At 39.7% G+C, this 21,338-nt stretch overlaps 6 protein-coding genes across 6 annotated transcripts; 3 read left to right on the forward strand and 3 right to left on the reverse strand.

The window, feature by feature from the left end:
• Window positions 1-1,603: 1,603 nt before the first annotated feature.
• On the reverse strand, window positions 1,604-2,491 carry AK88_04059 (uncharacterized protein; the record flags this gene model as incomplete). The annotated part of the gene is made up of 1 exon (XM_012481669.1): window positions 1,604-2,491. One exon carries the CDS (start codon window positions 2,489-2,491, stop codon window positions 1,604-1,606), a length of 888 nt encoding a protein of 295 aa, XP_012337092.1.
• Window positions 2,492-5,423: 2,932 nt separating this feature from the next.
• Window positions 5,424-7,296, forward strand: AK88_04060 (uncharacterized protein; the record flags this gene model as incomplete). Its single annotated transcript, XM_012481670.1, has 3 exons — window positions 5,424-6,368; window positions 6,459-6,756; window positions 6,959-7,296. 3 exons carry the CDS (start codon window positions 5,424-5,426, stop codon window positions 7,294-7,296), a joined length of 1,581 nt encoding a protein of 526 aa, XP_012337093.1.
• A 983-nt stretch (window positions 7,297-8,279) lies between these two features.
• Window positions 8,280-9,648, forward strand: AK88_04061 (uncharacterized protein; the record flags this gene model as incomplete). The annotated part of the gene is made up of 2 exons (XM_012481671.1): window positions 8,280-8,469; window positions 8,576-9,648. 2 exons carry the CDS (start codon window positions 8,280-8,282, stop codon window positions 9,646-9,648), a joined length of 1,263 nt encoding a protein of 420 aa, XP_012337094.1.
• Window positions 9,649-9,877: 229 nt separating this feature from the next.
• AK88_04062 (uncharacterized protein) lies at window positions 9,878-14,444 on the reverse strand (the record flags this gene model as incomplete). The annotated part of the gene is made up of 3 exons (XM_012481672.1): window positions 9,878-10,055; window positions 10,200-10,635; window positions 10,814-14,444. 3 exons carry the CDS (start codon window positions 14,442-14,444, stop codon window positions 9,878-9,880), a joined length of 4,245 nt encoding a protein of 1,414 aa, XP_012337095.1.
• A 772-nt stretch (window positions 14,445-15,216) lies between these two features.
• On the forward strand, window positions 15,217-17,127 carry AK88_04063 (uncharacterized protein; the record flags this gene model as incomplete). Its single annotated transcript, XM_012481673.1, has 1 exon — window positions 15,217-17,127. One exon carries the CDS (start codon window positions 15,217-15,219, stop codon window positions 17,125-17,127), a length of 1,911 nt encoding a protein of 636 aa, XP_012337096.1.
• Window positions 17,128-17,952: 825 nt separating this feature from the next.
• Window positions 17,953-19,665, reverse strand: AK88_04064 (uncharacterized protein; the record flags this gene model as incomplete). The annotated part of the gene is made up of 1 exon (XM_012481674.1): window positions 17,953-19,665. The coding sequence occupies one exon, from the start codon at window positions 19,663-19,665 to the stop codon at window positions 17,953-17,955; it is 1,713 nt and encodes a 570-aa protein (XP_012337097.1).
• Window positions 19,666-21,338: the final 1,673 nt, after the last annotated feature.

Raw genomic sequence — 21,338 nt, forward strand, 5'->3', positions numbered from 1 at the left:
TTTTTTTTTTTTTTCCCCCGTCAAATTAATAATTTCTCCAACTCAAAAAAAGGAACTCCTTAATGGCAAAAATTGCATGCTCGGGCAAGTTGCCTGGAAGCAAAAGAGAGATCCTCAAAAAAAAATTAGCAATTTCCGCACCTCGTGAATTGCTCATTTTGTGAATTATCACACCTGGCAAATTATGACTGGAAAAATACGCCAAGCGGCTCCAAATTTCACCTCGCTCAGGGTCGATACACCAGCATTGCATCATTTGCATGCATGTATTTTTATGAGCCACTGCAAAGGAAGCGCACTTGCGTTTTCTCTTCTCGTCGGAGAATTCACCACCGATTACACGTGGCCGATTAAAGTGTACATGTACAAGCACAGCTTTTTTTTTTTTTCTTTTTTAAATTGAGAATGAAGACATGGAGAAGTTCGGTTGGTACAGCTTTTTCGGCCTCATGTATGCACTCCAAAAAAAATGGCATAACACGGGGCAATCCCTTAGTGGAGCGACCAGCAGAATAAGGCTGGCCAAATGGATGGAAGAAAAACAAAAATTGAAAACGAAAAGGAAGTTTTTCTCATTTCATCATCGCGCAAAAAATGTGGCAGTGCATTATCCCTTAAGGTATAATTTCGTTCGCTCCACCTTCGCCAGCACAATTACACCAATACACATGTTAACAAATCCAACAAAAAAAATGCTCAAATGTAAAATACGTTACACAAAAAAAAAAAAATAAATAAATAAAAGCTCAAAGGGAAAATATGCTACACGAAAATAAATAAAAAAGAAGAAAAAAAAAAAAAAAAAAAAAAACTTCCTGAGGGATACGCTATATAATGTAAATATGAAAAAGTATTTTCCTGAAATAATAAAATAAAAATAATCATATGGACTGTACCAAAGGAGCATACTCCACTTTTGCAAAAAAAATTCGCACCGCAATTGATTTTTAAAAAAAATAAAAAAAAGGGAGCATGGTGTGTCAGCTCGCTTGTCCTTTCTGTCGGCAATAGACAATTCTCAATGACACGTTGTTCCTTTGGTTCATTTTTTCATCCCCATTTTGTAAAGCTGTGTAAAAAACAAAATATTTAAAACGGCTGCAAGTTCATCCCCTTGCGGAAAAGACCCAAAAGGAAAAAGCAAATTGCAACAAAGCGGGGAATGTTGTTTTCCAAAATGTCTTTCACCACGTATGCACGAAAAAAAAAAAAAAAAAAAAAAGTACCAAAAAATGTCGAAACACACTACATGTTTGACGTCGCAGTATATTATGGACCGCATGATAAAGTTCTTTAAAATATAACAAAACGTAAAAATATGTAAGCAGAGCAGATCCGCTACATTGTGGTCACGGGGATCAACATTGCGTCATTGTGTGCGTTCGGCCATGTGGGGTTGTGAGCCCATTATCCTATGCGCTGAGTAGCAATGACGAAATGGTGCAAAATGGAAAGACAAATCGGAAAAAAACGAAAGACGTGACGAACGGACGGTACGAGACTAATGCCCCGGCATGTCATTTAATGAGCCTTGCAAACGCTGTTTAAACAAAATACGCCTAAAATGGCCGCAGTAAGGCATTCCCACGTGTGAAGCCCCACCTTATATCATGTTGAGAAAATTGAGTACGTTCTGAAACAGCATGAGGTATGTCTTGGCCTCCTCCGTTTGTGCGCCTCTTATATGATGCTTCGTGTTAGCATAGTCATAAAGCCCATTCATGAAGTCTTTAAATTCTTGTTTAAACTTTGGATCCGTAAAGGACTTCTTAATCGATTCGTACACAGAATCTGCATCCTCGCCAATGGCATCATTGTACACGGAAAATGCAGCAACAAGCTTTCCTATAATTTCATATTCGTTTTTATTTAACGATAAGAACCCATCGTATTCCTTTTTGAACTCATTATATTTGTGATCATAATTGATTCCTTCTTCACCGCCCTTTTTACTTAAGCTGTTTAAGATATCTTCATATAGCTCGTCTGAGAATTTTAGGCTGGACCCGCTGTACATCTCTCCTTTGACTGGAAGATTGGACTGCGCCTCTCCCACGTTATGTCCACTCTGCGCGACAGTCAGCCTATCATTGTTCGCACCAGTTTGCTGGCCACTCTGCGCGCCGTTCTGGCCTGGTGCATTTACCCCATCGTCTCCTTCCTCGTCATCCGTTCCCTCAATCGTTGTAGGAACCTGTTCTGACACCTGACCTATGATTTTTACATCATCAGGAACATCACTATCCTTTTTAGAATGATTATTGAGATCGTTTAAAATGTTTTTAAAATAATTAATTATATTTTGTCCCATGAAAAGATCCCCATTGCTGTTTCCGGATCCCTGGCTATCTGTCTTATTATTTGTACCGAGCTCTGTGTCATTTCCATTTTTGGGTTTGTACTTGGTTACCGTAATATTGGTTTTATCACACGATGCCACAACATGTAGCGTCAGGAAAAAAATGGCCAGAAGGAAGATTTTGCCCTTCATGTTTAAGTGGTTAATGGGTTAATTAGGTTATGCTGTGTTGCGTTGTGTTGCGTGTATTTATGCCCAGGTTAACATGGGTGCACTCTCCAAAAAGGGCAATTCAAGCGGCACGGGTTACAAACTGTAATTTTAAAAGTTTCGGAAGGAGAAAAAAAAACAAAAAAAAAAAAAGGGCGAATGCAAAACGCGGACAAAAAAAACAAAAAAAAAAATATATTTCTGTTTACAGGATCACACGCGGAAAATGAAATTCACAAAACGGAAAAATAGCTACAGGCGAAAAATGCACCACAAATTTGCTCCAAAAAAAATTCATTCCAAATTTTTTTCATGTAACAAATATGTATTAGCGAAAAATTCACCGACCAAAAAACATATGCTCAGAGCAAAAACACACAGACAAAAAAAAAAAATACAAATCAAGTTGGGTTAAGAAGTGAAATTTGCGCGGATTAAAAAAATGGTTACCAACTTTGGAGAGAGAGAGCAAGTTTAACGGGGCGCTATTTTTTTTTCGAAGATAAAGGCAATTTATTCCTCTGCTGGCATACCCCTCTCCCTCCCTGTTGCAATTCTCCCGTGTTCTGCGTTGCCCATTTTGTGTGATGCGGATTTTTCATCATCCTGTCCCACATGAACACTTTTTCCTAGGTGTGCGATTTTTGCAGTTTTTCCAATACATCCATTTTTCCAAATTTTCGCGATATCCCCAAATGCCCCTCGCAGAACTTTTCAGGGGGAAGCAAATTACCACTCGCCTTTTTCCTCCCCACATAAATCTCCACGCACCACAGGCGCCCCTTCTTTTTTCGCGTTGCACTATGCCCTCAAGGCATTTACATTCACTCTAACGCTAGCGAAGCGCACCAGTGGAGAGGCCACTTTTAGCATATACATGTGTGTAAAATGGTGTGTATGTGTATTACATACGTACGGTACAAGCATATTTCTGTGCGTTTCGCTACTTATGAGCAACTTTGTACTTGGTACAGACGCAAAGTGGAAAAAGGAATCTATGAATGGGGACACACTTTTAAACTCCATCTTTATCCCCTCAGCCGCGTCATTAACGTGAACAAAAAAAAAAAAAAAAAAAAAAATTAACCACATTAAAATGTGATAAAATAAATAGAGGTATTTTTACGGGTGCTATTTTTTACCCCCTTTTTTTGGACACAATTCTACCCATTGAGCAGTTTCAATTTTCGCGAATGGCTACCCCTCCTTTTTCCCCTTGACCCCATTTCGGTGTCCGTCTTCCCCTCCTGATGCTGCTCATCTTTCGATATGCAGTCACCGTATGGAAAATGTCCATCCGCCACTATCTACGTTGATCCAAAAAGGTGAAGACAAAAATAAACTTCTTGTGATCACCGAAATGGGCTTAATTTGTTAAAGCACCCACTGAGGGCAGCGCATCATTTTTGTAAAAGTTCGGAATTAAAAAAAATGCTAATTAATTTGTGAGGTCCACATGGAGCGTTAGGGTTAGCATTATCATTAGCGTTAGCATTAGCAGAAGAGGGCGGGGTTACGCAGTCATGTACATTTATGTACATATAAACGTGTCTACTAAGTTGTCGCCTATTTTGCCTACTAGTTTACCCTTCACACAGATACGCCTCGAAGCAAAGCGGCAATGCCATCTTGCTAATCAGGCACGAAAAATTGGAGGTACTTTTTTTTTTTTTTTTTTTTTTTTTCCATAAGTCTTTCCCTTTGAATACCTAATCAGAGCAACATGGAAGGGCATCTATATTGTTTTTCCCTCCGGTCTGTTATGGAGAAAATGAGCAAAATAGGAGACCCTTCTCTGTGTTAAGAGAAAGGCAAGTCCTCAAAATGGGGAATGTCATTTTTGATTATGTGCTTAATATGACAAATCAACGGCAGGAGAAAAACAATTCGACTTCATTTCCTTTTAACTGTTAAAATATATATAGCAATGTGTTCACAACGGTGGAAATACTGTCCCCTGAACATCTCCTTTTGCACGAAGCGCATTACTCTCCGTTTAATGGGGAAAAAAAAAGTCCGCCTCTTTACGCAATATGGTAGGAGGTACGAGATGATATACCTTCAAAATTGAAGTCAAAAAAAAAAAAAAAAAAAAAAAAAACACACATAAGTGCAATAAGGCGTGCACTTTCCTGCGGTAATCACCTTATCTTCTGTCTAGACATGGCTCCTCGCTTGACCGCTATAGAGCCCCGTGTGGATAAGGCGCACATGCTTACGCCGCAAATAATAGTAAAAAGCATCGCGAGAAAGAGACGCCATATTTAGCAGTAGCATTTCATCATTGGTACTTGGAGAAAAAATGCCGCAAATGCTCTCCCGTTGGCATTTGTGAGAACACGTTTTACAAATGGGCGCGTAACACATTGCTGTCTTCTTATGTTAGTCAAAAAGTGGGGGGGAGGACCACTCTTGTTGTTCTTCTTCTTCTTCTTCTTCTTTTTCCTCTTGTTGTTTGTACTTCCCATATAAGTCTCGCAATTGTACATGTTACACCCATCATCTATGAATGAGGCAATACACCTCAAGTCGCCCCTCCCCGTTTTGATCCCTTAAGATATGTTTTTAAAAGGCCTAACAATAGGTTTTCCCAGAGCTATTGAGTTAACCAGGTTATACACATTAGCGGTACTTAGCATAAATGCATGAAAGGTAATTATGATAAGGGTGGGGCGGGTTGAATATAACCCAATGTGCGTCTTATTTGACCTATAAAAGGGAGAGAAATCATTGTGATAGGTCGATAAAGGGAACAGATAATGCTGAGTAATTGGTGGAGGGGAGTATTTCTCCGGTGCAGTACTTACTCCTGTTATGGGCGGCTTGCCCGTGTCCCCCAGAGTGTCCATACAGCCGTGTTCATCGGACAGTATACCTCGCTTCGCTCACCCCCCTCGCGCAGAGCCCACTCAATATGGACGACGTATTCAACATTTTTAAAAAAAAGAATAAAACCAATAAACGAGCATCCACTGGTACAGGGAAGGAAGAAAATCAAAATGAAAAAAAAAAAAAACTTTTCAATTATAACAGAAAAAATCCCAGAAGAGCACACAACGAGGAAGACACATACAATAATTACCAACCAAATAAAAACGCAAGCAATAAAGAAAATAATGCAAATAATGCAAATAAAAATATCGAAAATATTGTTCTTGTAGACTTCCCCCCTTTGCCATTCAAAAATGTAGAAGCTTGCATTTCTTTCTACTACCTACAATATTTAAGAAATCAGTTGATATATGGAAACAAAAATATGAGCATGGATGAGGATGCTAAAATGATGGGGGAGTCGTTATTGGATAAAATTGAAAACTCTATTTATGAATACGAACATAATAGTACAGAGGAAGAAAATTATAAAAAGGAGATTAAAATTATTACATTCAAGTCTATATATGATCGATTTTATAACATTTTAACCACGTTAATGTCTTACGCGGAAGATATGCCCATGCCAAACAATTTATATCAGTACGTCTTAAACAATGGAGTTTATGTGAGGTCAAAAAAAAATACCGACTTTAATAGTAGGGAGAATATTCACAACGTGTATTCCTACTTGGACAATGTGGATGTAGGGGAAAACGATTTATCCTTTAATGACGAAAGAATTTATATCGACAATATTGACATTAGTAGACCTACTATATTGAACAAGACGCTTATAAATGAGGACATCGATATTGAGTACTTGCCGCTCAAACTGAACTCCTCTTATAATTACACTAATATACAGTACGCGAAGCTTTTTTTAAATGATGCCATCAACATGTCTCTCTACGACCGGGCGTTGGGTGAACTCGTCGTGGTTAAGGCCCTCGTGGACATCCCCCCCTTGCCCACGGCCTTTGTGGAGGTTAGCGAGAGGAGTTCAACATTTCGTGCGCACGCCACTTTGTAGTCAATACCTCATCACAGCGCATGACGCACACACACACCCTTGCAGGGATTTGACATAAAAGAAATGAAAGCCGGCGAAAGGCAATGGATGCCAATTTACCTTGCCATCACCCTTTCGTCTTTCACTTACGTCGAAGTAGAGTTTCCCTTCTGGTTCTACATAAAGAATTTCATAAACATAAAGGAAGAGGAGTACAAAAACCAGAATGAGCTCTTTGAGCTCCCCTCTCCCTACTTCTTCGAGATTTGTTTCATGTTCATTGACCAGAAAGTATTTTCAAAGGTCACTCCGATAGAAACGGTAGGCCAGAAGAGCTACTTCAAGTACATGTCTAAGGTAGCAGGTAACATTGCCTTTTCTTGCGAGGGGAGGGCTGCTCCACTGTGTCTGCCACCCATAGCGCAGCTGCAAACGGTTGCAAATTAGTTAAAGCTAATGCCACCTTCGTGTGGGCTTCCATCCGTGTCGCTCTTTTCTGTCCCCCCCGTAAAATCATGTCACATCGCTACGCCAACTTTTTTGTCCCGCCGCATCCCTTCCCCCAGGATACGTCGAAGACATCAAGCACTGCAGGACGGAGAAAATCATCAGGCACATAGAGCAGCTAAATGTGCACACGTCCCACATTTACATCCCAAATCTGCAACACTCCGAAACGCACCTAATCAACTTAACCCTATACAGCTTTTGGAAGTACGACAAGGGCTTAAACGAAAAGGCTAACTCGATAGACTTTACCTCCTACCTGCTGGAGCCTTTCATAAAAGACGAACAGGACGAACAGGACGAACAGGACGAACAGGACGAACAGGACGAACAGGACGAACAGGACGAACAGGACGAACAGGACGAACAGGACGCGAACCTCCTGCAGGACCTTTAGATCCTTCCATCGCCATATTTGAAGTGCGTATGTCTATCGTGCAAGGACATTTTTATTACTACCTCCCCGTTGTTATTTTATTATACCCCTGGATCAGTGGGGGGACACCTCCTGCGGTGGAACATGTATACACAGCTTATGTGCGCATGGGGGACTATTTTATTTGTGTTGCCTTATGCTCAATCGGTTGGATCAATGCGAACCGCACCAACTTTGTTTAGCAGAAGATTAATACTGTTCCACGCAAAACCTTTTTAAGGTGAACACCATTTTTTTTTTTAAAGGGTGAAGAGAATGGTGATGGAGAATGAAAAAATTTACCTTTTTTTTTTTTTTTTTTACCATCGTTGTTATTTTTATATTTTACAATTTTTTTTTTTTCTGCACTTTTATGTTAGTCTTTCCATTTTTCAAGGATTCCTTTTTTGACTTATTTATTATTATTATGATTATTTCTTCCGCCCTCAGTCTTCTCATTTTTAATATAAACATATCTGCTGTTATTTCGCCCTACCCCGCTCCTTCGCATTATTTTATAATTTTTTTTTTTTGTATTTTTTTCTTTTTTTCCAATTGAAATTACAAGGTGGCATCTCCATGTCGTCCATTTTGAAAAGCAAAACGTGACGAACATTAATTGACATGCTTTTATTTTTATATTCCGTTTCGCCCGCCTTGGAACTAGGCCTAGTAAAAAAGTGGCATTTTTTTTTTTTTTTCTCGTTTGCCAAATTTGTGACCTCGTCCCCTTAGTACATAACAATTTTGAAGTCAAACGTGTTATGCGTCTTTATTCAAAGAAGGAAAGGCATATAGAGACAAAGCCAAGGCGCTTTTTTTTTTTTTCTTTTATATCTTTTTCCTATTTGCGTTTAGGCGCCCCCACTTATGGTGCTCCTTCCCAAAAGAGTGAGCGCAAGATGTGAGACAGAACCCCCTCGCCAAAGTTGTGACGTCATACAAAAAAAGAAAAAATAATAAAAATGAGTAACGAAAGCAAGGTGATGAATCAATGCTTCAATGGGAAGCACAATATCTGCTTTAGCTTTAGGGGACGGAGAGGCGACCAAAGGGGGAGGAAAAGCCAAAAGATCGTCCTTCACAACTGCATTCAGACCCTGCTATCGGACCCCATAGTTGTTCTATACACAGACGACAATTATATTTGCACTGGTATGTTGCGTACTTGGCGTAGGCACACACGTGGTTGTGTCATTTGCTCCATTGCCGCCCCAATATATATTTACCGTCTTTTTTCATTTCCCTTCACACCCCATAGGTTCCCTGACTGGTAAAGTGTGCTTGTACAGAATCACGAGGAAGGAAAACAAAGGGGTCAACACGGATGTGTCCCTCCTCGAAGGGAATTTGAACAGAGGACACTCTGAAAAGAACGACTCCACGGAATTGTGCAACAATTGCGCAAGTGACATGCTCCCCCACCGTAATTCCTTGGAGGAGTCCTGTAGGTATAATCAAAATGGAATTGAAAATGAAAGAAGTGATAGCATCACGGTAGGCATGAGCAACATGGCAATAGGGTTTGGCCGAAAAAGCAGCAACGGCATTATCGAAGTTCTTGAAAAATATCACATCCTGTGTATGTTCAGGAATAACAGTATTAAGTCCATTTACATTGACAAAAATTATGCTTATATATATTACGAAAGTTGTATTGATGTATTTTGCATAAGGACATATCAGTTTGTAAAAAAAATTAACGTTGAAGTAGCAAATAACAAACAAGTAATTTTCTTTGAAAATCTTATTCTGTTTAATAATTCCAAGAGTCTCTTTATATACGACATTAATAATAATTGTACAAGTTATTTTTATAAAAATTTTTTAAAAAATATTGTCATTTTTGATTTCAATGTGAATTATCTGTTATGCTACAAGAATAATTTCGGGAAATGTCACATTCGAGTTTTACAAATTAATATAAATGCCCAGAAATGTGAACACGAATTAATTTTTTGTGTTGATTTTTCTTCAAAATTTATAAGTCATGGGAAATTTTTGGATGATGAAAAAATTATTGTAGCAAAAAATGGGAGGAGGTTAATCATTTTTGATTTTAAAAAAGCTGTGGATATGTACAGAATTAAAAAATTAAAAAAAAAAATTTTGGATATTTACAAATCGGTGGAAAATTTGCTTTTCATTTTGGTGGAAAATGAAATTTTTATTTTTAATTTGTCCACTTTTATATTTTACAAATGTGTGCAGTTGCCCGTTGGGCTCTTTTACTTCAAGTGGTCTTACTTCATACGCCACAAGAATAACAAAATTATTTTTTCGTCCGACCGGGGAATTTACTTTATTGATTATCCTGTTGAGGAGGGCGCTTGACTCATTCGCACTGCAAACATGGTGTAATATTTTGCTCGAAATGCTCCTCCAGTTTTATTCCCCCCCCTTTCCTCATGTTTTGTCACACCCGTTTTTACACTCCCTTTTTTGTGTGTGCACAGTCTTCTCCCCATTACAGCCTTTTTTTTTTTTTTTTTTTTTGTCCTTCTGCTGTATTATATAAATGGCCAATTCGATGACCCCGCAAACTCCTTTTTGTAAAAAAAAATTACTCCCCCCAAAAGTTGTAATTCTTGTTTGTGTCGAAATATTCGTGGATGTCCGAAAAGGAGCAGACGTACTGCTCGCTCGAATTCAGGAAGAGGAAAATGTCGCTGACGTAGTTCTCTTCAAATATGGTTTCCACTTGGTCTGCATACTTGAGCCTTATGATGAGGTACACCTCGCTACAGGGGGGTGCGGGTGCGAAGTTACAGTGTTACATGTTACAATGTTACAGTGTTGCAACGGTGAGAGGGTGGAGAGCTGCGAAACGAGCGGGAGCGCTCCACACCCATTCGCGAGCAAATGAAAAAGGCAAAAGCACTCACCTGAGCAGGCCCACTATTTTGTACGTCAAGAGGCCCACGATGTGGGAAAACAGTCCAGGGAAAAACTCACTCTCGTCTGGCTTTTCCGTATTGGAGCAAATAAATAACTTCACGTAAAAATATATCTTAGGAAATAGGTCACAAACGTTTTGCTTAAATGAATGGAGGCTCTTTTTTACGTCATCGAGGTTGGAACAGTTGGGTGCCTCTGCACTCTGTGTGTTGTTAATCTTTTCTGCGTATTCCTTTAGCAAGTCAAAATTTATTTCGCGCAAAAAGGAGAAGTCCACCTTCTTGTGTCCTGATTGCAAATCTGATTGGCGACTCCTTTTTGCATTCAAAAAATCGTGAGTGTTTTTTTTAATCTCTTCCTCCTTTTGAAGCACACTGTTTTCTTTGTACTCCATGGACAGGATTTTAATCAAGGGGGAACATACTGTAGAAGAAAAGAGGGCGGAAAGGAGAAAAAGTTTATACACGCAGTTGGCAGGTTGACTTTTTCGCTGAGTTGGAGGTAGTCTCACGGGGGTGGGCAGACAGCAACAATAAAGGCACACACATATGAGAGTAGCGGCGAATAAGTACATGCACTCGCACCGCTAAATCGCACTTACCCCTTGACACAGTGGCCACAGTAAAGTTGTAAATGGCATCGTTGAAGGCGTCCAGGATTTGGTCCTGCACGTTCTGTGACGACATGTTGTAAACCCTTTTGAAAAAGCACAAAATGGAGTTTTCATTTTCGGCCCCCATTTTGTCTCCTTCCTTTTTCCCGCTGCCACTATGGCTGTCCATTATCCATTCTTTTGGAGATGCCCCCAAGAGGAGCTGCTCTGTCAGCCCGCTGTTCAGGTAAAAGCGGACAAATTCGCCATCCTTTGTAACTTTGTAAAACAAATATAGCAAAAGACTCAAATTTTTAATTAAATAAAGAGCGCCATTAAACATGTCGTCAGGATGATTTTTCATGTGCTCCTTATAAATGCATGTTATGGAGTTGAAACTATTTTCCAGGCACTCCCTGAACAGCTCCAGCAACGTCTCTTCGTCAATTATAAAATGTATCGTCTTCAAAATTAGGATGGTACCAATAATGTTTAGGTCTATACCACAGAGGCCGAATTTAGTGTCCTTATTAAATGCACGGCGGTGGAAGGAAAAGGGCTTGTATACATTCTTCTCACTCAGCACATTCTTGTTGCATTCGCTTTCCTTCGCGTATCTTCCACTAGTTAAGCTTTCCATACTATCCCGACTTTCCACACTTTCAGCGCTGTTGACACTCCTTGTTCTCTTCCTAGACGGGTCATCTACGTTGTGAGTGTCTTCACACATTGGGTTTCCCTCCTCATCACAATTTTCAAAATTGCGCACTGGCTCAGATTTATCCCCACACATTACGCTCTCACCGATAGGGTGATTATTCTCATTGGAGGAAAATAAGCCATTCACTTGTCCATTCCGCCCTTCCTTGCTCGATGCCTCCTGTCCGGTTTTCACAGGGTACCCCTCCCCCTTAGTATGCTCATCACTCGTGCGGAGATACTCATCATACAAAAAATTGTTGACCATGTTGATGAATTTTGTCCTCAGAGGGTTGAAGCATACATAGGGCAAAGTAGCATTCGTATTTTTGGTGTAGTACGAAATGTACATCTCAATCACGTAAAGTAATTTGTCTTTCAAAATTTTACAAATTTTTTTTAAGTAATCACAAATGACCCTGTAGGAATTATCACTATATGTTTCGATGAGGTCTACATAAATGATTCGAATAATTTTTCTAATCAACTGTATATTGTTAAGGTGGTGGATGCAGTCATGTAAACAGTCAAATATACACACCCCAATGTTATTCAAAATAATGTTAAGGGAATTGTTAAGATTGTTATTGAATATATATGTGTACAAGTCTACCTCTAACTTAGAAACGTACATGGCTAACAGACAAATGTTCTTTATATACTTGCAAATATCACTCTTCAGTAGGTACTCAAAATTGCTCAATACATTACTGCTTAGTATATTACTGTTCAATAATTTTACCCTTGTGCTGACGTAGAAATTTTCCAAACTGCTATATTCCTCTGTGTACAAATTATTTTCATCCACTAGGGATTTTTCATAAATGAAGTATATTACATCTCGCATGCTGCTGCACTTTATTTTGAACTTCTTGTAGTACTCCAGTTCATTTATATACTTGCTAAAATATATCATGCTTATGTTTTTGTAAATTTGATTATCCTCCAGTTCGTCTGTCAAATTAGCTTCCTCATGTGGCTGTTTATGATTCGATTCATCTTTCTCATCATTTATGCGTTGCGGGGAATCCTTCATATCGTTAGATTTGAATCTATTCATATGGTTGTCTTCCCCAGGTAGTCTTTTTTCGCTCAGATTACTGCCTTCCCACCATTTTCCCCCACAGCTTACCTCCTGCGACACGGTCACCTCTTTGCCATTTTGCTGAAACGACGAGGTCCCATACAGGGTCAAACTCTCACCCCCTCTATCAGAGGACATATTCAACTCTGCGTTGTTGAGAACGTCCCTAAACAAATTAATAACGTACTTCAAAATACGTCTTATGATGGACTGGTACTTGGTCAATTTAGCCTTGGCGTGCAAATAGGTGCCATTTTTCTTGAAGAATTTTATGGCCTTTTCGGAAAATTCAAGCATGTGACAAATTTCGTTCTTCTCGCTCCCCCTTTTGGTTTTGCCACGGCGGGGCTGATTTGCACCTTGGGTAAGGGCCCCTCCGTTCGACATACCGTGTGTTGCACCGGTTGCTACCCCATTTAATATCCCCCGAGATGAGCTCCTTCTTTTCTTCTTTTTCGCCCACCATATACGACTGCGCAGTTGCCCCTTCACGGGATTGCTCCCCATTGCGTCCACCCCTGCGTCTTCTTCCAATGGAGCTGATTCCCTTTCGTTCCTACCATTAAGTAAACCCCCCTGAACTGCACCTTCATCGTGATGTTGCCCCGTTTGGGTAGCATTAGCATATCCTTCGACAGATGAACTTAGCTCTTCCTCCTTCTCCCATTCACTAAGTAAGGAGTTATCAATTTCGTGGCTCTCTTCATCCTCCCCCTGGTTTCCCTCACCGTCTGTGTCCCCGCCTTCGGTACCGTATGAGGTTCCCCAGTTCTGTATATCTTCCGCGTCCCATTTGTCCATGTACACATCTCCGTCTTCATCCCCCGAGTCCGTCTCGCTCTCACTATAATCACTCTGATCGTCCCCCTCAAGTACCTCTCCCGAGTATACCTTCCCTGCACTTTTCTGCAAAGAATTATTGTGCATGTCAATAAAATAAGCATATTCGTTTTTCTCCATGTGGTTGAGTACCTTTTCGAAATGATCGACGTTGGTGTAAAATTCCAAGTGGCGTTCTACTCTGCGTTTATTCCCCTTGATTACTTTTAATTCTTCATACCTGGAATAATAGTTCAAGAAAATTGAGTAAAACGTATCGTATATGAATTGTTTGTTCTTCTCTAGCTTATCTAATTCATCCTTAATCTTTTTATATGCACTGATAATGTCATTAATTTTTTGCATCATCCCTGAAGGATTACAACTCCCTTGGCTGTTTATAATTTTAATTTCGTTTACGATTTTGTACTCTTCCATTTTTCTCTTCTGCTTTGAAATTACGTAGTAGTTTTCGATTTCGCATAGGAGGTCGTTCCTTTGGCCGCTGCTTTGACCGCTGCTTCTATGGCCGTTGCTTCTTTGACCGCTGCTCCTTTTCTTTTTTGTGTTCTTTGTCTTTTTGTTTGGGTGAGTGTGCCCATACGAGTGGACATTAACTGGGCCACCCTCCTCATCGTTTTCCGCTGTCACAGGGTAATCCCGCGGGGCGACGGGGGTAGCAGTTTCCGCCTCGTCCGCGCGGCTGCTGTAACTGCTGCTGCAACTGCTACTACAACTGATGGTGTAACTATCGTCGTCATCTCTGCCGTCGTCAGCGCAAAATGGACCACTCTTCTCCTCACCAGCTTCCACATGGCTTCGATCTGTTATATTACGTTCTCCATGCTCTGCCTTCTCCGTGGCCTGGGGACAATGAGCCAATCTTTTCTTTCCCTTTGACTTTTTACTAATGTATAGAACTTTCTTTCTCCCCTCCTTCTCTAAGCTAACATCATCACATGCAAAATTATCTAACTTGCTTATATATTCATATAACTTAAAGAAGAGCTTATCTTTGTTGCTGGTTCCCCCCTCCATTTTAATTTGTTCTTCCAGTGGTGGCACCCTTTCACCAACGATCACGTGTTCGCATTTAGTTCGTCTTACACATTATTGTTTGACCGCCGAGCAAAGAACAGTGCAAAGCGGTAGGCCAATGGCGTGTTACGTTTAGCACATATAACTCATGCGTACACACCTATGTGCATATGAATACATAACCACTACTACGTGCAAACTATTGCTTAATTTTAAGAGGTCAAGCGATTTTGAGCCCAGCCACAGAGTGCCCTTTTTTTCTTTCCTACCTAAATGGACGATGCTTCAATTATATACGAGATGCCCGGCAAATTTTTATAAAACAGTTGGTACTTTTAAACCAAGTGAAAATATTCACAAATTAGAGAAAAACAAAAAAAAAAAAAAAAAGGGACCCCATTTCGCGGCAACACGTGCACAAGATATTAATTACAATGCAATGCAAAATTGCCTGCTCACCATTTGTGTAGAAATAGAGTCATGCCAATTTTTACAAAAATGTGGAATATTCTACCCGGCAAAAAAAATTTGATCATTGTTTAGGCGAAATGCTTTTACCCCCATTTGGATGATTAAGAAAAAGTGGGTAACTCGCTTTTATGAGTAGTGTTGCTTCGTTTCCTCTTTTAAAAAGGGAGCCTTTTTTTTTGTTCCTATTGGGGGATGGGGCTAGCAGGTTGTTTTATATGTCGCCCCCCCCATGTGGTGTGAAAATGCGCATCGTCTGAACCACATTTGATGCCCTTGTTTAAGACGAAAAAAATACAGAACCATGTCCGATTTCCTGGGTACGAAACTGACCAACCACGACGTGAATGAAGTGAGGAGAGAATTTCGCAAAAAGAGAAAGCACAGTCACTACGATGAGTATGACTTTTATGTGTACTACAAAAATTTGCTATCGGAGGAAAGGAAGAAGAAGGAAAAGCGAGAAAGAAATAAAAGGAGGAAGGAAAAAGAGCAGGCAGAAGCAGAGGATGAATTCAAGCCCAGCAATTACATATCCAGCAGATATAAACGAAATGAAGATGTAACCAAAAAAGGAATTTATGATTACATTGATGAGGAGGATAGCATCTATGAGGATATAATCACAAGTGGGTACTTTGATGATAAGGAGAATTATGCAGATGACCTCCAGTTTACCTTTTTCAACGAAAGTGTGTCTTATGCACTGTTGAGGAACAACAACTATATTGATGGCATTCCCATCGGAATAAACATTCAAGTGGCAAACAAATACATGAGGGAAGATGTGTCCAAGGGTGACACCGCCAATACGATTGATAAAAAGGATTATGTCACGTCGATGGGCGCTGGTACATATGTTACGTCCTCCCCCCGTGATGAAAAAAAAACGCGGCACATTGAGACGAATTGCATAGAGGAACCCATCAACGATGATGTGCTTCAAGGAGACTCTTCAAAAAGGCGCAAACCGATAGGACCCAAACTACCAACCATTTTCGAACAAATCAGACACAAAGTAGGGGAACAAACACAACACTCAACGGAGAGAAACGAAAATGAATACATAAACATTTTGTCTTCTCGAAATCGTCTCATTGCGATAAAAATGGAAGAACAAAAGGGCTTTGAAAAATTAATTAAAGACATTTATAAGCCAAAAAATAACTTTGAAGGGGCCTTTTATAAAAAAAAGGAAAACAGTATTGACCAAGTGAAGAAGCGCGAATTAGATCGCCTCAGAAAAGATTTCCTTTTACCGCACCAAAGGGGAATCCACGATGAGGGGTCAATCGAGGCGCGCACACAGATTGATATAACAACGGGAAGGAAACAAATGTTTGGTCAAACGGAATATGAAGACTATTCAGATAGCTCCCTAGAAGACGCATATACGAGATCATCACGCAGAAATGCAAATAAGGATTATGCCATGGTACTCGACAAGAAGAGCAGACAAAGGGAAGACAGTTATACAATTCCATACAATAGCTTCAGCCTCGATGTTGATAGCGGTGATGAGAGCACCTTCGTTTTGTATAGCACAGGGAAGCATCATGCGGAAGAAATGCTACTCCGGCGCTCCAAATTTTATCGCACACTTTTCGGAAGCAGACACGTGGAGAAGCCTGACAGTCGCGCCATTGAAGAAGAGATAGAAGATCTAAACATGAGATATGCAAAATTAATGAACCCTAAAATGGAAACGAAGCTGAGCAAAAGCGAGTTACTCGAATTGTATGTACCCAAAAAGAGCTGGGTGCAAACCGGTAGTTCTTTAACGCATGAAGAGAAGGAGGCGCAAAACGAAATCTACGTTTTGAAAAACAAAATTAATTTTAACAACGACTTGAAGAAAAGGTATAGGTTTTATTTTTACTGCAGAATGAAGGAGGGGAAGATAAATGCGGACGGAAGTTTGAGAAAATGCGTGGAGAATATTCTGAGTCCAGCGGAGAGGGCAGAATTTGAAGAATTAAGGGGAAAGCTAAAAGTTTACTACCTCGACTTTTACAATAGAGAAATTGCAAACGAAGATGTGAACACAAACTTCCAGATTCAGGAATACGAATTTGCGCAATGCTTGTGCGAGAAGTTAGGCATTTTGGACCCTGCAGCGGGGGACCAAAGTGGCGAGGGAATGGAAAAACGATCCATCGTCGACGATTTTTTGAAAATCCCCCAGTTCGTTTTTGATGCCATTTTTTGCGCCTAAATGGGGGTTACATATAGACAACCTCCGTTCGAATGTCTCCATCCCCCTGTGTGTGTAGCACTCCGACACGATCAACTCGTTCTCGAACACCTGTGAGCAATCCCAACGAGGCCGAATTCGGAATGTTTATTTGTCCTTTTTTCAAATGGAGAATTTTTCTCCCTTTTTAAGTCCCAAATATCTATTTGTTGTGTCACCTGTTTTTTTTCCTACTTCTCTGTACACCTTTTTTTTTTGTCTTTTTTTTTTTTTGTCCATTTGATTTACTTTTTTCTTCATTTTTTTTCCCAACGGAGAGGTATTTTAAAAAGTAGCACAAATTATATGTAACACAAACCTTGGTAAAGTTTTCATCAAAAAGGATGTTAAAAAAAAAAAAGGGGGGGAAATGTGGCAGGCGAAAGAGTCGCCAAAAAAAAAAAAAAGACAAAAATGTAAATGAATAAAGTAAAATGGAAGAAGGTGAAGCAAACAAACGTGACTCATGAAAATAGCGAAACAAACGGCGAGCGGTGTTAGTCGAGCAGAATAAAAAAAGCGATTAAGTTTGGAAAAAAAAAAAAACATCGTTTTAAATTTATATGTGTGCAGCTATTTAAAAATTGCGTTTGTAGTTTGGTGCGAGGGTTCAAGAGTAAAAGCACACAACAGAACAGTGTACCCTACGTACATAATATATACCCTACATATGTAAACACGTACGGTACAATGTTGCGTGTGTGTGCGTGTGTTTTTTTCCTCCTCCCTGCGAGGGCCTTTAGTAAGCTTACTATATTGCGCACTCTAGCGCGGCTCCTTCCACAACATCATTCCGCAACATCACAATCAGTTCCAGTCGTTATCCTCTGGTAACTTAAACTGGTCTGCCTCTGCAACGTCTTTATCATCTTCAGCCATCGCCTCATCGAAGGGAGCAGGTTCACCGGCCATTCCTGCAGCACCTCCACTCGCTACGAAATTGTAAGCGAATCCAACACAGCTGACTAAAGCTAATCCAGCAATTACTCCTCCTGCAATTTTGTAACCATTGTTCGATGATGACTTCTTTCCCTTATCTTCAGGTTGTTCGTACTCAGATGATGGGATGGGAGTGTTGGGAATGTCTGAATTTACATTATTATTGTTATTATTTTCCTCTGTGTTTTTGTGTGGTCTTGCATACCTATCATGAGGTTGATTTGATCGGTTAGGATGAACTGTTTTGTTTTTGTTGCTGATGTCTTTTTCGTTATCAATTGGCTTTGGAATAACTTTTTCACTTATTCCATATCCATTACTGTCCACATGTTCTGGTTCATTTATGTTGTTGTCTTCAGGTACTTCCGGCTCCATGGGTACCTCATCTGGGTTATTGGGGTTATCTAGGTTATCCGGGTTATATGTGTTATCTGGGTTATTCTCCACATCTGTTGGGAATTCTCCATTTGAACCTTCAGGAACTGATGGGGGTAATGGAAAGACGTTTGAATCCTCAGGTACAGAGTCATCTCCTGGTGGGAAGTAACTTTCTTCAACTGGGTTTCCATCCGACCCATCATTTTCAGGTGGAACATCATCATCTACATCAGGCACATCTAGCTCTTTGTTAAAATTGGGGTGATGATCATCGTCATCATCCGTGTTACGTGGGTTGACATCTTCAGGGACAGCTGGGACAGGAGCTGGTACAGGTATAGGCTCAGGTTCCACTGGACATTCTTCCTCTTCACATTCTTTAACCATATGCGTAGTACATCCTTCATGCAACATTTGTCTTGATCTACTGTGTGTTCCCTTTCCACAAGTAACACTGCATGGAGTCCAGGGGTCCCAGGGACCACATTTAGCAACTCTTTCTACCTCCGTACACACCTTTGAAATAAAAGGTTTGATAAGAGCCACGGCCTCATTCCAATCAGCATAGGAATAAAATTTACAATTTTTTTCACGGGGTCGACATCCAGCTATTAATTTATTGTACTGGTGGTTAATGCCTTGTCCAATTCCAATAACAGCCAATTTCACTTTTTTGTCTTTTAAAATTTTGCTCAGTTCCAAAGCTCTGTACCTATTGTTTGGTACACCATCAGTCATTAAGATAACCAATTGGATTGCATTTGGTCTGTTAACTCGATCCTTTAAATGCATGTCTACTTCTCCCAGAGCAGAAGACATATTGGTGCTACCATAAGGTATGTATACTTTCCTCAATTCATTAACTGTTTTCAGTGCTAGCTTTTTGTCAATAGACGGCCCACTGCCAAGTCTGATCAGTTCAGTTGTGTGGTTTGCGAATAAACTTATGTATAAGTTTATAGCGTCCCTGGAGAGGTTAAGGTTGCCAATCAAGCCACTGATCATTGGTATAACTTTCGTGATCCAGTTCGGGTACCCAATACTTCCTGACCCATCAATTAGGAGGTATAAGTCCACACTCTCATTACATACTTCTTCATGGTATTTCACTTCATCCACAATGTTTTGGTCGCCTCTGGCGAATATACTAACGTACAGGAGGAAAACTACCAAAAGGTAGCTTTTGTTCTGAAGCAGCTTCATAGTTTCGGACGGTGTGTTTGTTAATTAAAAAAAAACAAAAGGGAAGCCCTGGCGCCTTTTTATTATGGGTCTTTGTAAAACTTGTATATGTCTTATACACGTATGCAATATGCAAAAGCCTATGCTGGGCACACACAGCGACGCGCGCGATTATATATTTTTTTTTTTTTTTTGGCCAATCCCTATTGACCAGCTGCAACCGTTCGAGCGGCGTTTTCGATGCAACGGATTCGTGGAACAGTGTGGAAGATCACTAGCAGGGGGGGTGGGGCGTGTGCTGCAAATCTTTTATAGGATATTAAAAACGTGGTGGTATGTGTGTAGGTACTTATGTGTATATTTATTTGTGTATTTTTTTTTTTTTTTTTTTTTTTCGGACTGGCGTTCGACACAGTACATAAAGGGGGAGCGCAAGCACAACACGAGGGATGAGTGTATGTGGCCGCCGAGAAGCAGAAGTGTGAGTGTTCACGAAGACATGTATACACACGTAAACATACGAAAGTGTACACAAAATATATATGTAGATGCAAATGCTTACTCGATTCACGAATGCGTGTTTGAGGAGCTTCAGGTTAAGCAAAAAAAAAAAAAAAAGGGGAAAAGAAAATTATTTTGGTTCAGTTTGGGGTCTTCACCAATTTGGAGCAGGCACGGGTTGCAAATATCTCACATTTAACAACTGATTTAAGTTAAATTGGATATTCACTTAAATTAACGTTGTGTTATAACATGTTAACATTTCCACATTTATTTTTTAAGAGAAAAAAAAAAAAAAACATGTAAATAAAGACAAGCAAAGACAAATATATTTCTTTTTACAAATTATATATATACAAAAAAAAAAAAAAAAAAAAAAAAGGAAAGAAGTAAAAAAGGGTTTTTTTTTAAAAAAAAAAAGGGAACAAGTTGATAAAAACACAACAGTTACATGTTTAAAAAAGGGGGAAAAAAAAAAGCTTACATAAATTGAGCTTTTAATTATTTTTTTGTTGTTGTTGTTGTTGTTGTTGTTCTTCCTCTTCTCATATAATCATGTTAAAATAAGAAAAAAGGGTCAATCATTTGAGATGAAACATGAGATGTAACAAGACAAAAACAGAATCAGACAGTTGTAAAATGGTAACTAAGCTTCATATGAACCTTCCTTTTGATCAAAATTTGCAACAAATGCGTGAACAAGTATAAACTTATGTGTACAAACAAGGGTATAAATATGTATGTAAGCTTACAAATGGAATATGCTCTCGCGCACATACAATTTTGCTGCTGGTAAAATGACGCGTACGGACGAGAAACAGATTTAATCACATGCATGCTTTGTTCAAAAAAACGACAAACGCGCATTCCACGCGTACATGTAAAAATAAAAAAAAATAAAATTACACGAACCGTGAAGTGCCAAATGTGAAGGATCAAATCAGCCGCGTGAAACTTTTACCCGAACAGGCCTGCACAACTGGGTGATCTCTGCAGAGACAGGAAGAAAACTTACACGTATACAACACACAAAACAAAGCCGAGGGAGGGAAAAAAAAAAAAAAAATGACAAGGAGGGGAAAAGTCTCTCAACATATGTACGCCTCCCCTCGGGCTTCACAAAAACAGCTACGCCATTTTAAATGCATTCCTTTATTGCATGCAATTATCTTTCTGTAATGCCGCAAAAGGGG

Source organism: Plasmodium fragile (genome assembly GCF_000956335.1).
Source record: "Plasmodium fragile strain nilgiri unplaced genomic scaffold supercont1.52, whole genome shotgun sequence".
Classification (NCBI taxonomy): domain Eukaryota; phylum Apicomplexa; class Aconoidasida; order Haemosporida; family Plasmodiidae; genus Plasmodium; species Plasmodium fragile.